Source organism: Homalodisca vitripennis, chromosome 4 (genome assembly GCF_021130785.1).
Source record: "Homalodisca vitripennis isolate AUS2020 chromosome 4, UT_GWSS_2.1, whole genome shotgun sequence".
Taxonomy (NCBI): Eukaryota; Metazoa; Arthropoda; class Insecta; order Hemiptera; family Cicadellidae; genus Homalodisca; species Homalodisca vitripennis.
The window spans coordinates 111,057,734-111,069,797 of record NC_060210.1 but is presented as its reverse complement, the minus strand read 5'-3'; the positions used below and the strand labels follow the sequence as shown (position 1 = coordinate 111,069,797).

The window sequence follows — 12,064 nt, the reverse complement described above, 5'->3', positions numbered from 1 at the left end:
CAAACATTTAAAATAACAAATTATAACCTCTAACCTGTCATAACAGTGCGACCAAACAAACGAACTAAAACGACCAATCACCACGCGCGGAGTTAGAATTTAACTGTGTTTAGCAAGAATTTCAAATTCCAATTTTAGTAAATGTTTTATTCAACTTTACCATTTACAATAACAAATTTTAATTAATTTCAAATTATGTACAATGTTTTAGTAAACAAAATATATTTCTATAGTTAAAATTTGTACAATTCTTATTTTCATTCAATTCCTTGTTCCTATTGTGCAATTTAATAATATTCATATCAATAAATATTCTACCGAGAAAAAGACGTTGTCACGTAAAATCTTCGCCCGTAAAACCGACTTTACAGGCAACCATAATTTTTTTAGTATTTTATTTTATCCGTAGGGTAAATTTTGCAATAAACTGAGCACTATAAGCGTATTTAATATTATTTAGTATATTTTAAACATTTGTATTTAAAACAATATAGTTTGTAGGTTGAACTTTATGTAAGTCATTGAAGCATTATTGCTCCGAATTTTTTTACTGTGAACCGAATTGCATACAATTTTGGAATTAGGTTCATCTTATCCTTAACTTCAAAAGTGAAAATGATTTGTACACCGCAACCACCCTGGGGGTGGTTGCCACCCCTTCTCGGAGGTGATTTTTTGTTTTTCAAAATAACCTCGGATATCGATAGAAGGCCTAGATTTAAGCAAAAAATCATATATAAAGTTTTCCGAAAAACCCAATACTTTTCAAGTTATTGGCAATTGAAAATTCGCAATTTTTTCACGTTTTTCATCGGTTTTTTGTAAATATCTCTAAAAATATACGTTTTATCGAAAATTGTAGAAACAACAAATTTGTAACAATTAAAACAATAAACAATTTGGTTTTTTATAAAGTATTCTAAGTGCAATATTAAGCTAGATATTAAAGATCAAAGCCGTTTTTTATTATGTCTGAAATTTAATCGATGTGGTCAATGCCATCTAGCGGCGAGCAGATGCGTTTCAGGCATTCTAATAAAAAACTGTTTTGTAGTGCTTGAAATAAGCTTTAAAATGAGCCCTATTAAAAGTCTTTTACACGTAAAATAAGTGAGCTGTATTGCAAATAAGAGGAGCATCTAATGTTCTTTCTTTTAAATCAGTGGGTTTCATAAGTGCCATTTCCACCAAAATTAAAATTAATCGTATTCCGCCTAGAATTAACTTTATTATGAAGAGTTTGATAGATTGTATCAGTTTGGCTGCTTCAGGACACATATTTTTTAAAAAAGTCACGATTAAATAAAAATTTAAATTAAAAAAAACCCCTTTTTTTATAATATTTCAAAAATGACGACAGATACGTATAAAAGTGTAAGAATGAAAAATTTAGGTATTTTTCTGACAAACAATTTGGCTTTTTGTTTTTTTCTGTCAAACAAAAATTGACGGAGATATGATTGTTTAAAGAGCGCGTGGCAGCGCAATCACAGCCTCTCTTTAGCCCTTTAACCCTTCACCGTTTGAGAAAAAGGTTTTTTATTATATATTGCAATAAAGGATGTTGTAGCTCTCTTAATTAACTTTACAATGGTTTTTTTATAAATTTTGATAGCATGAAAATTGAAGGAGTTATGGTCCAAAAACTTCATCATATTTTTTTCTACTTAGTAACTGAAAATTTCGGAGTGTTAATGTTTCGAGCAATGTGAAAGTATGCAGTATAATAGAGACCCAAAACTATTGTAATGTGTATATATATATACATAATATGGCTCATATATGTTGGAAAACGTAGGCATGAATACATACCAACGTTCTTATATAAATATATAACACATTTGAGTGAATTTTATATAATTTGTAAATATTTTATTCAATAAATGGCAATTTTTAACTCTAAATTGAATTATTTTTAAATATGTAATCATATATATTTATTGTTTTAATGTAGGGGTAGTTTTAAGGGTAGAAAAGCTTAAGAATACGATAATCATTTTCGAGAGTGTGGAATAATATTGAAATCCTTTTTATTTTATAAAAAAAAATTTTAACAATTTTTTATCAAGGGGTAGTTTTCAAGGGTTGAAAGGGGGTTAAAAATTTGATAATTATTATAGAGAATATAAAATATTACTTACTCTATACTTACATCTTTTTATGTCGGACCAAAGTATTTTTTTGTGATTTTTTCAGTTTAGGGGTTGTTTGCAAGGGTTGTACGATTTTCAAGGGGTTGAAAATGATTTTAATATGATGTAATTGTGTTAGAAAACACTCTACAATTTCACCACTTACTATTAGAAATGTTTTCTAGCGATAAAATGGCTCAATGTCAATTATTCCATTAAGGGGTTGTTTACACCCCTTAAAAATAATAGGCGGAGTTCAGATCATTTTCACTTTTGAAGTTAAGGGTAAGATGAGCCTAATTCCAAAATTTCATGCAAATCGGTTCACAGTAAAAAATTTCGGATGTAAGACCATATTTTTCGCTTCAATGACTGCACTATTCCTATTTGTGTTTCTACGTCTGTCCGACTCGAAATTTTGCATGAATCCTATTAATGGATACGTAACATCAAGTTTTATGATCTTGCTTATGACTCCATGGTATGAAGCTAAAGGTTAACAAACATATTATTGTATGAGTAACCATTAATGAAAAAATTCCTAAGATACTTAATACAATCATTTGATATATTTTCTTGTGAAACATTCACACATTTAACATAATGAATGAGCTATATCTATATTTAAAAAAGTTAGCAATAAATTTCGCGATACATGATTGCATTATATCATCATTACAATCATTACATAATTACAATTTAGTACAATAACACCAGAGAGGGAGAGAGCGAGAGAGAAAGACCATATTACGGAAATGTTAAAATAATTTTGTACGAATATTTTGCCGTGGGTAGCACTAAACTTCATTGAAACTAGAGGTGCTACTTAAGACACGTTCAAAATTCGGAACCTAAAGTTTATGAATATATTAAATATAAAGCAAGGAAGCGTACAAGTTATACATTTTACATATTGTTTGTGTATTTCGAAATTCTTTTTGTTAAATTTACAATTGATATATGCATTTTTAGCTTTTCATTTTATTATATTTCCCGTATTAAGACAATTATAAGCTAAACTACTTATTTATGTATTTACTTTATTTCTTTAGAACTTTCTGTACAAGTGAGTGGGTTAAATAAGCTGCTAAATACCACATAACCTTAAAAGATTTTGCTAGTATTTGTTTGGAGTACTTTCTTTCTGATATTTCTTTTCTAGTTTGAAGTAAACGGATAATTGAATAACTGTATTAAATGTCTAGTAAATGAACGTACAAATGTTAGTAACATTATGTTGTCTTGTTGTATATAAATCAATCAAACATTTTTGTTAATTAGAAATCAGTGAAAAATTATTGACACATTTTAAATTATATTTAAATAAGATTAGATATCTTTACACAAAAAACTTCGATGATTAATGGTTTAATACGTCAGCTGGTAAGTAATTTTCTGATCGGGCCATGACGATAAATCCTACCTGTGACACTCTACTCTGATGTATGCCTTTAATATAGCCTGGCCTTCACTGTTATAACAAATTTGTATTTAAAATATCAGAATTGCATTTAGATGGAAATAGTACATGAGATTCTTTATAAATTATAGTTTATACAATATATAACTAATTAAATCATTAGTGTTTCCTACTATAACACTCGGGTTTAAACTAGCAACTTAATCTTGATTACATTGCTAAAATACATACTTCATTAACTTATAATCTGCTTATGACTGCTACATATCTGCAAAGTATAATATACTTAGAACCGGTAGATAAATCCAAACAAAATCTTATGTAGTGGTATTTTCTATTTGATTCGTTGCTTTATACTGCAGAGAGAAGGAGCTCTTGGCTACGCTTGATTATTGAAATAGTACTCATTATACTTTATCAAAAGTAAAATACAAGCAAAAATGTATGTACACTGTAATTTTAATATAATGGTTTACTAATTACATGGTGGAATATTGGTATTGGCTGAGCGTAAGAGAACCTGCAGACTCGAGAGACTGGAACGTCTCTGTTTTTCTGTCCGGACGATATCTCAAGAAAGAATTGGCCAATAGACTTCAAATTTCTCATAAAGTTTTACTTATTAAAGAGAACATAAAGTTTGATACTGGTAGAAGTCTATATGATTTGTGTAAGTGTTAGCTTTCATGTTTACATTGGTCTTTAGATAAACAACAAGCACGAGAAAACCACATAAAAATTCAGTTTTACAAACACTGAGCAGTAAACTAAGACTAATAGATATTTTAATATTTGACACAAAACATTTATCCTATCTGAATGAAATGATGTTTACGATTGAGATTATACTTCAGTTAAGCCCGTTTTGTGACAAGAGGTGTAGATAATTGTATTTTTCAAATTGCATATTTATCAGTAGTTGATTTTATTTGAATTTTAAGAAAATTTAATGTTCCAACATGTGTGCCGTTTACCGGAATAATATTTTTATTTTTGTATTTTTCAATAGTTCCTTACAAATGTATCCACATAATATTACACATTTAAAATCAATCTTCACAAACCCGACCTTACTAATGCCTTCCAATTATTACTGGTCGCGCTATCTATCGCCACAATTAACAATTATAGTTTCCGACAAACCTACCAGAAGCGCCTTTAACGGCTTATCAAGTCAAATCGGCGATTATCGTCCTCTATCCATGTTCAAAGCACGCTTACCTACTGCTCGCATACGTATTAGAGCCTCAGTAATTTAATTTGTAAATTTGAATTCTTTGGATAAAAATATCCGTACAAAATAATTAAAAATTTCAATTATACAGTCCACCATTGATGTCGGCAATGCTTTTACAACAGGATGTTGTAAAATTCATGTAAAATTCTCTCTCTCTCTCTCTCCTCTCTCTCTCTCTCTCTCTCTCTCTCTCTCTCTCTCTCTCTCTCTCTCTCTCTCTCTCTCTCTCTCTCTCTCTCTCTCTCTCTCTCTCTCTCTCCTCTCTCTCTCTCTCTCGCATTTCGCATTGCATTGTCCTGGACGAAAGAATGTACTGTCTGAACAGCCAAACCCGATTAGTTAGGAATAAGATTACCTTTACGCTACGAGTAAACTTATTAATTACACTAATTGTTAGATTTTATACATTTCTGGTGATATAATTAGAGCTGTGATGAATAAATTTAAAAAAGATATATCAACAACAATTTTTATTGCTACATTACCCAGGTTTTACACGGTGTTTACCTCTTTCATAATATTTTTTATGTATAGATGTATTTTATGCATGTAACAATGCTGAGTCTGTCCGATAACTCTTTCGTTACTTTAAAGCGAGTCATACGATACTGGTCTATCGGTTTAATACACTTGACAACTTTGAGAGTTTATTGTATTATCATAAATAAAGTATGATGTATTATGATACATTTTCTTCAAAGGTCGTTTGCATTTTTTATATGATTAATTATTGAGCCAAGATCAGAAGTCAAATAAACTTACTTTTTAAAATACAACATTTAAAATCATTTATAATGTTTCTCCTAAATATTTTATTGCGCAATATTTATTATTGTTACTACATACAAATCTTAGAATACTCGTTTTCTCATATAATACTAAACCCGTTTGTAACTTATTTCATCTGGTAGATATATCATAATAAGAAAGCTTTGAATGTTTTACCTGCAAGTCGATTGGTAATAACACAATACGACGCTGTACGTTAGAGGAGTGCTCTTGATCCTACTGAAGCCTACTATACAAGATAAGACCTGAGTACAAATTAGGCTCGTGTCGCCACTAATGAATCTCATTATAGTTCCACATTCTAGTAACCTACAATTCATATTTCAATTCCATTCTATAGAACTTTAATTAATGTTCATAAAGTCACGCTCTATTTCAAACTTGTACTTCTAAACATGTTATTTTGCCTTTATAAAAAGTCCATTCACAAAATATTAGACTTTGCAAATATGTAAAGTACAAATATTTATTAGAACGTTACTGTTGCTAAAACTTGCTAGTGCCACACATCCCACTATATGTCAAATATTCCTAGTATATAAATTCAACGTATTTATAGTTTTTCCGTCTGGTTTCCCAAAGTAAAGGTACTAGGTTTGGTGGGAAATAGAAACACTTCGGTAATGAATGTACAGACATTAATGTGGATATCATCGTGAATCAAGAAAATAACTGGAAATGATTGATAATACCCCTATAAAAGTCTAAATAATCAAAACCTTAAGAAATCATTATTTTAGAAAAAAGCTATGTAGCTTGTTTCAGTGGGAACCAAACGAAATTCATACAGCATATACTTGATATCATATAAATAAAAAAAATAGGAAAAATGAAGTGGAAATCTCTATTTCTTATCGTTTACTTTAATAAAGAATGCATTAAGAATGGGTGGTTTTTATAGTGTAGTTCGGTAGCAGTAGACATTGGCTCTTTAGTTATTCAATTGGTGTCAATCAGACGTATGTATAAGTATCAGTATTTTAATTTGGCTTAATTGCAGGGTGAAAAACGTATCTCTATAATAATTATATTGATCACACTTATAAGCAACAGCAGTGTACAAAAAGGTATTTCCATTATGTATATTAAAAAAATGTTTTTAATAAGTTTTCTTCACTTTAAACTTTGATCGAAAAGTGGGACTACGCTGATGACAGGTTTTAAAGTATAAAAAAGTAGAAATAATATGTCTGAGTTATCTAAAAGTTAAAGATTTGTCTAGAATCGTTATTCTATTGATTATAAACTAAAAAATCTAAAAAAAAAAACAAACAACAATTATATGCCGTTCTACAATGGCAACAGAATAAAAGCAATTTAGTTAACAGTACATAAAACAATATATATTTAGCAATAATCTCACACTGCAAATTTTATACCAACTTTTTTTATAAAAATATATTAGAGCTGGTTTTAAACAATGTTGCGTCTTTAAACTATAGAGAGATCTTTTGAAAACTCAGATATAAGAACACTAGGATACAACACTTTTTATTTACACACGTAACTATATAACCAAGTTATATTAGTGAAATAGACGGGGGTTTACACAAAATTTTAGTGAATTTCCTAAACAAAATAAATATCTCGGAAAGCTTTATGACATACCTTGCTGTAAAATCAGGTTAAAAGCAGTCTGCCTCGTTGGAAAGGCGAGAGACAAATATATTATTTCTACAGTTTGCAAAGCCAGTTCAACTTCTATGAATGTTTGATCTTTTAAAAATGCTTTATATTTTATATTACAGTCATGGGTTAGGATGCGTGATGATTTACTCATGAGTTAGTAGGCTGTAAAAGATGATGGAGACGATCCGGATATTACCATGATCATCACATATGTCGAATCCAGGCAGACTAAGGCTGTGCCCTTCTGAATTTTAAGAGCTTTGGCCTTCTTCAAACTAATCCATAAAGCGTAAGAAGACAGAGCTTCCATTTATAACAATTCCGCTTATAATATTACCATGTATATACATAATTATATTATTACCTGATTTATTCAATCAAAATAAAAGCAAACTTTTACTTTCTATACAAAACCTAATGGAAACAAAAATACAAATAGAGAATAATGGCTATTATTTATGCGATTTAGTTTATTTCGAGAACAAACATTTACATAACAGATATCCAACGATAATTTCACGTGCATTTTAATTTTGTATGCAGATTTCATCACAATGCTACACTAGGCCATACAACTGAACAGTGTCCTATACAAAAACAGCCATTAAGTTTTCGTGTTGTATTATTGAACCCGAATTCGACCATCTGAACACAGAAGGAATGTTTATTTCATGCCGCTAGTTTAGAGTTCACACACGTCCTTCGTGATTAGGTAATCCAACTCAGTACAGTGGATGTCCAGGTCAAATGTCATTATCTCGCATCTAGCTTATTTACTTTAGTTTTTTTTTTAAAGCAAAGGCTTCTTCTAAATCCACCAGAGCAACATAACTTCTTTATAATTCGAGACCTTTAAAACTAACGGAGTGTAAGAAGAACTGCTTTTGGCCGACGTGCTTCTGTTAGTATTCTTATAGAATTTTTAGTATAAATTTTAAGAAATAGGTCATAAGGAATTTATTTTTTAACAAAGAAATGAAAGGAATAAATAAATTCAGAAGCTGAGTTGAGCATTCTGCTGTAACCGGATTATTTACATCGTTACAGCAACATCCGATTAAGGAACAGATTTTTTTATTTCATCAATAAAATATTTTAAAGCCTAGCGCTGTAGTACACAGAAGCTTACTCACCCCACGGATGGCTCCGGACTGCGTATCTACAATGCGAGAACTGTACCGAGGGCCGCAGGAGACGAAAGGCAGCATGAGCACAGTGGCCAGGAGACATGTCCACATGATCAGCAGCAGCCATGCCCCCCCTGCCCCCCCACTCCATCACATCATGGCCAGGTGTGGGTAAGGCTACATGGCATCATCCCTATCGTTCTCTCCAACTACTTGTATCTCTTCTTGGTACCAAATCGTCTCACCAGCCGGCCGCGATTCGATAGTGATCACCTTTTCCGATCGACATACTCATCTTGGATCCTGAAATAAGTATTTTATGTTACATAACAACCAAATAACTTATAAAAAGTATATAGATTGCTAAAAATTCAAAATATATTCAATGATATTTATTTATTATAAAATGAAGAATAAAAGCAAAACGTGTAAAATATTGTTCAAAAACGCATACTTTAACAAGAGATGTGTCACTTTACGGTGAATGCAGCTTACTACGAACTCGGTCGGTATATGATTAGTGTTGTAATTTAGGTGTTTGTTATTTGTTTAAACTAAAGAAATTAGATTCGCTGGCATTTTATATAAACTTAAAAAAGTCAGTATTGTTTTATTAAAAATTTCCAATAACTTAAGTTTATGCCACGTACAAAGTTAACACGTTCACCAGTAGATTGCCAGTATATACCCATATCATCTGATACTTATATTGTTTTATCAGTGTAAATGGTAACAAAGTATATTAAATTGGTGACTGAATATTATGTATCCATTACACGACCATGTCCGGTAGTAGAGGGACAGCAAACTCATGTAAATAGATAAATTTAAAATTGATATCGTACGTAAGAGGTAATGTAGTAAAATGCTTTTGGTTTAAAAATTAGAGTATAGCCGTGACATTCTCAGAAAGTATATTTCTCTATATATAGGATGATTATTTTTATTTATTTTGTAGACTTTACATATTTACAAAATTTTTCCAAGACACTTTAAATGGCAGTTGATGTACTATCAGGTCTTTTGTGGATTGTTATGATAATGCCAATGTTTTATATATAAGCTTTTTTATGTAATTGTAACATCTTTTTTTCCTTCCAAATCTAAATTTAAAAGCAATGTCAATATATAATTTTTACTGGCTTGTTGTATTATGTAATGAGTGTTATGGTTTTACATTATGGTGATCATACATTACTAACTATTATACAGAGCTAATACACACACATACACATATTACATATGTACACATATTAGCCACCCAGAATTCAGTCATATATTTCAATAGTACTACATAATTTTATGAGAAGTCACAGAGGACTATTGCAATGCTCATAAGAGATAAAACATGGTATAGTATACACTTGTTTTTCTTAAAATTAATGCTTTTTTAATGAAACCTACGTGGCAATATCTAAAAAAAAAACATTTTTGTCTACATATTGTTAAGAAATCAAAGAGGGAAAATGCTTTTTCGTGAACATACCAAAGAGACAGGAATGCCACTCGCAAAAGCATCCCTAATTGGTAAAGTTCACGCCAACTCCTACAACGTGTGCAAGGCAACAACACGATGTTCATAATTTTATAACTAATGCAATTAAAGTTGCTAATTATTCTGTAGAGTTTGAGAAGAGTTAGGGCTGTTCCTACCGAGACGTAATAGATATTCAACGATAATTTCGCGTGCTTTGCTTTAACCAATGAAGGTGACATAGATACAATTATTTTGTATATTTCAGCTTAAAGAGCCTCATGATACAATATTGGTGAACTACTTTAAGCAGTGGTAGTAAAATGTTTTAGTTTTTGATTAATATATAGTGTAATTTATTAACATAGTTTTATTAGGTCCCCTTTATTAAGTATTTTAATAAGAAATAATGTTTCCAAAATGTCTTTGTTTGGCCTTAATGCAATAATCACAGAAGTCTTTATAGACACTACTTGTAGCCTAGTTTATTTTATTACAGTATTCCGAGCCAAACCTATTGATTTGAAGTCTCAAACGTGAAAGATTTATCATTGCGGTAGTATTCTCATTTTAGTATTTCACTTACTGCACTAACTACATAAGTTCCTTTACTAAACTTTTGATGAGTAAAGAAAAAAAAAACAATCTTTCAAATAAAATACTCTTTTATCCCCATATATAATTTACTTTGTATTGGTAAACGTTAAATTCTACTCGTATTTAAATCCTTTTAATTTAAGGTTGTGAAATATCAAGTAAGTATATCCTCACGATAGAACGTTTTGTTTAATAGAACATTTGCGTTGCTTAATCACCTTATTTATTCAGCTATACGATATATGACCCATGTCTATAATTACCAATCGTGGTCTTGTAATTACATGGACTCTTCACTTGACACGTTTTAAAATCCTACGTAATCGGTTTTAACTCAGTAAATTTGAAAATCTTACCCATCGATTTTCTCTCAGCACCTTCAGAAATCCCAAAATATAAATTTTCTCTTACCACCTTTAAAAATCCAACGCAATTGATTTTCGCGATATTATGTATTTAACATTTATAGCTAATAACATATTTAAACTTGTAACAGTGATAACGTCACAATCTCAAAGAATGACTCGTTTGATGTTACAACAGATATTTATTGCATCTTTAGAGAAAGCAAATGCTTACCATTATCTTGATTTAGGAATTTGTTTTTACAGGTTATAAGGTAAGAAACCAGTGAATGTAATATATATGTTCCTGTGCCGAACGTTTTGTGTGCAATGAATTAATCTACGATTATTAGATAATTATAAAGCAGAAATAGTAATCGGTGGCTTAAAAACTGTTTACTTATGTGCAGTATTTCACAACAGTCAGAAACTGTGACAAAATTGAGGTGCTTATACCCCACAATATTACCAGTGTGAGTTGGAATAGAATCTTCAAAATCACATTGCATAGACGAACACTCTAAAACTTGGTGTTGCCGACGCGGTTTAATACGATAATAAAGTGTCTGTCGTTAAAGCCTACTCTTTACAATGGATAGATATTAAAGGAGGACGATTTAAAATTGAAAGGTATCAAAAGAAAAGGAATTTGTAAAACAAGCCAGAAAATACAAAAAATAAGGAAACAGTAGATGTTTTGAAAAAGAAATTTAAGATTTGTGCCTGGATAGATTTAAAGCAGTAGTGTATTGTTCCTTAATATTTGAACTGGATACCCTGAAAGTTGTGTTGTTATTTTAATTTGAGCAGATCACTACATTATAAAAAACACTAATAGAGCAACCACCTGAAAATGTGCGTTCCTTTTGGTTCTTATGCATTATAAGGTGAAAGTTTTATGTATTTATGGAATATTGTATTAAACTTTAATTAAAATAATATTAAATAAACAGTTGATACCTACTATCGCAGTTATTACATAAAACTTCATTCATTCATAACATAAAAATGATAAAAGATCATTTCGAAAAATGTATGATATCAAAATGGTACTTGATAAAGGAAATATACAAATTCAAGCCATTAGACAAAATCGTTTCTGAATTAATGTTACAGGATTCATAAATATAAACAGCATGTGATGCAAGAAAGATAGCCTACACGTCCCCTTAAGAGTTTAAAGCTAAAAAATAAGATCTCGGGGAAAAGTTAACGTATATATTTATTGTTTTGAGTGATCGGTAGGTATAAATTACTATGGAATCATTAAAAATATATATTCATTATTAGCGTTCTAAGTATAAAAACAAGACTA

At 30.3% G+C, this 12,064-nt stretch overlaps 1 protein-coding gene across 1 annotated transcript in view; it reads right to left on the bottom strand.

Moving 5' to 3' along the window:
- Window positions 1–12,064, bottom strand: part of LOC124359952 (neuroligin-1-like) — a 186,039-nt gene that overhangs the window by 61,801 nt on the left and 112,174 nt on the right. Inside the window, exon 2 of the mRNA XM_046813146.1 lies at window positions 8,341–8,637. Coding sequence (XP_046669102.1) covers window positions 8,341–8,445 — 105 coding nt within the window. The 5' untranslated portion in view covers window positions 8,446–8,637. The remainder of the gene's footprint in view (window positions 1–8,340; window positions 8,638–12,064) is intronic.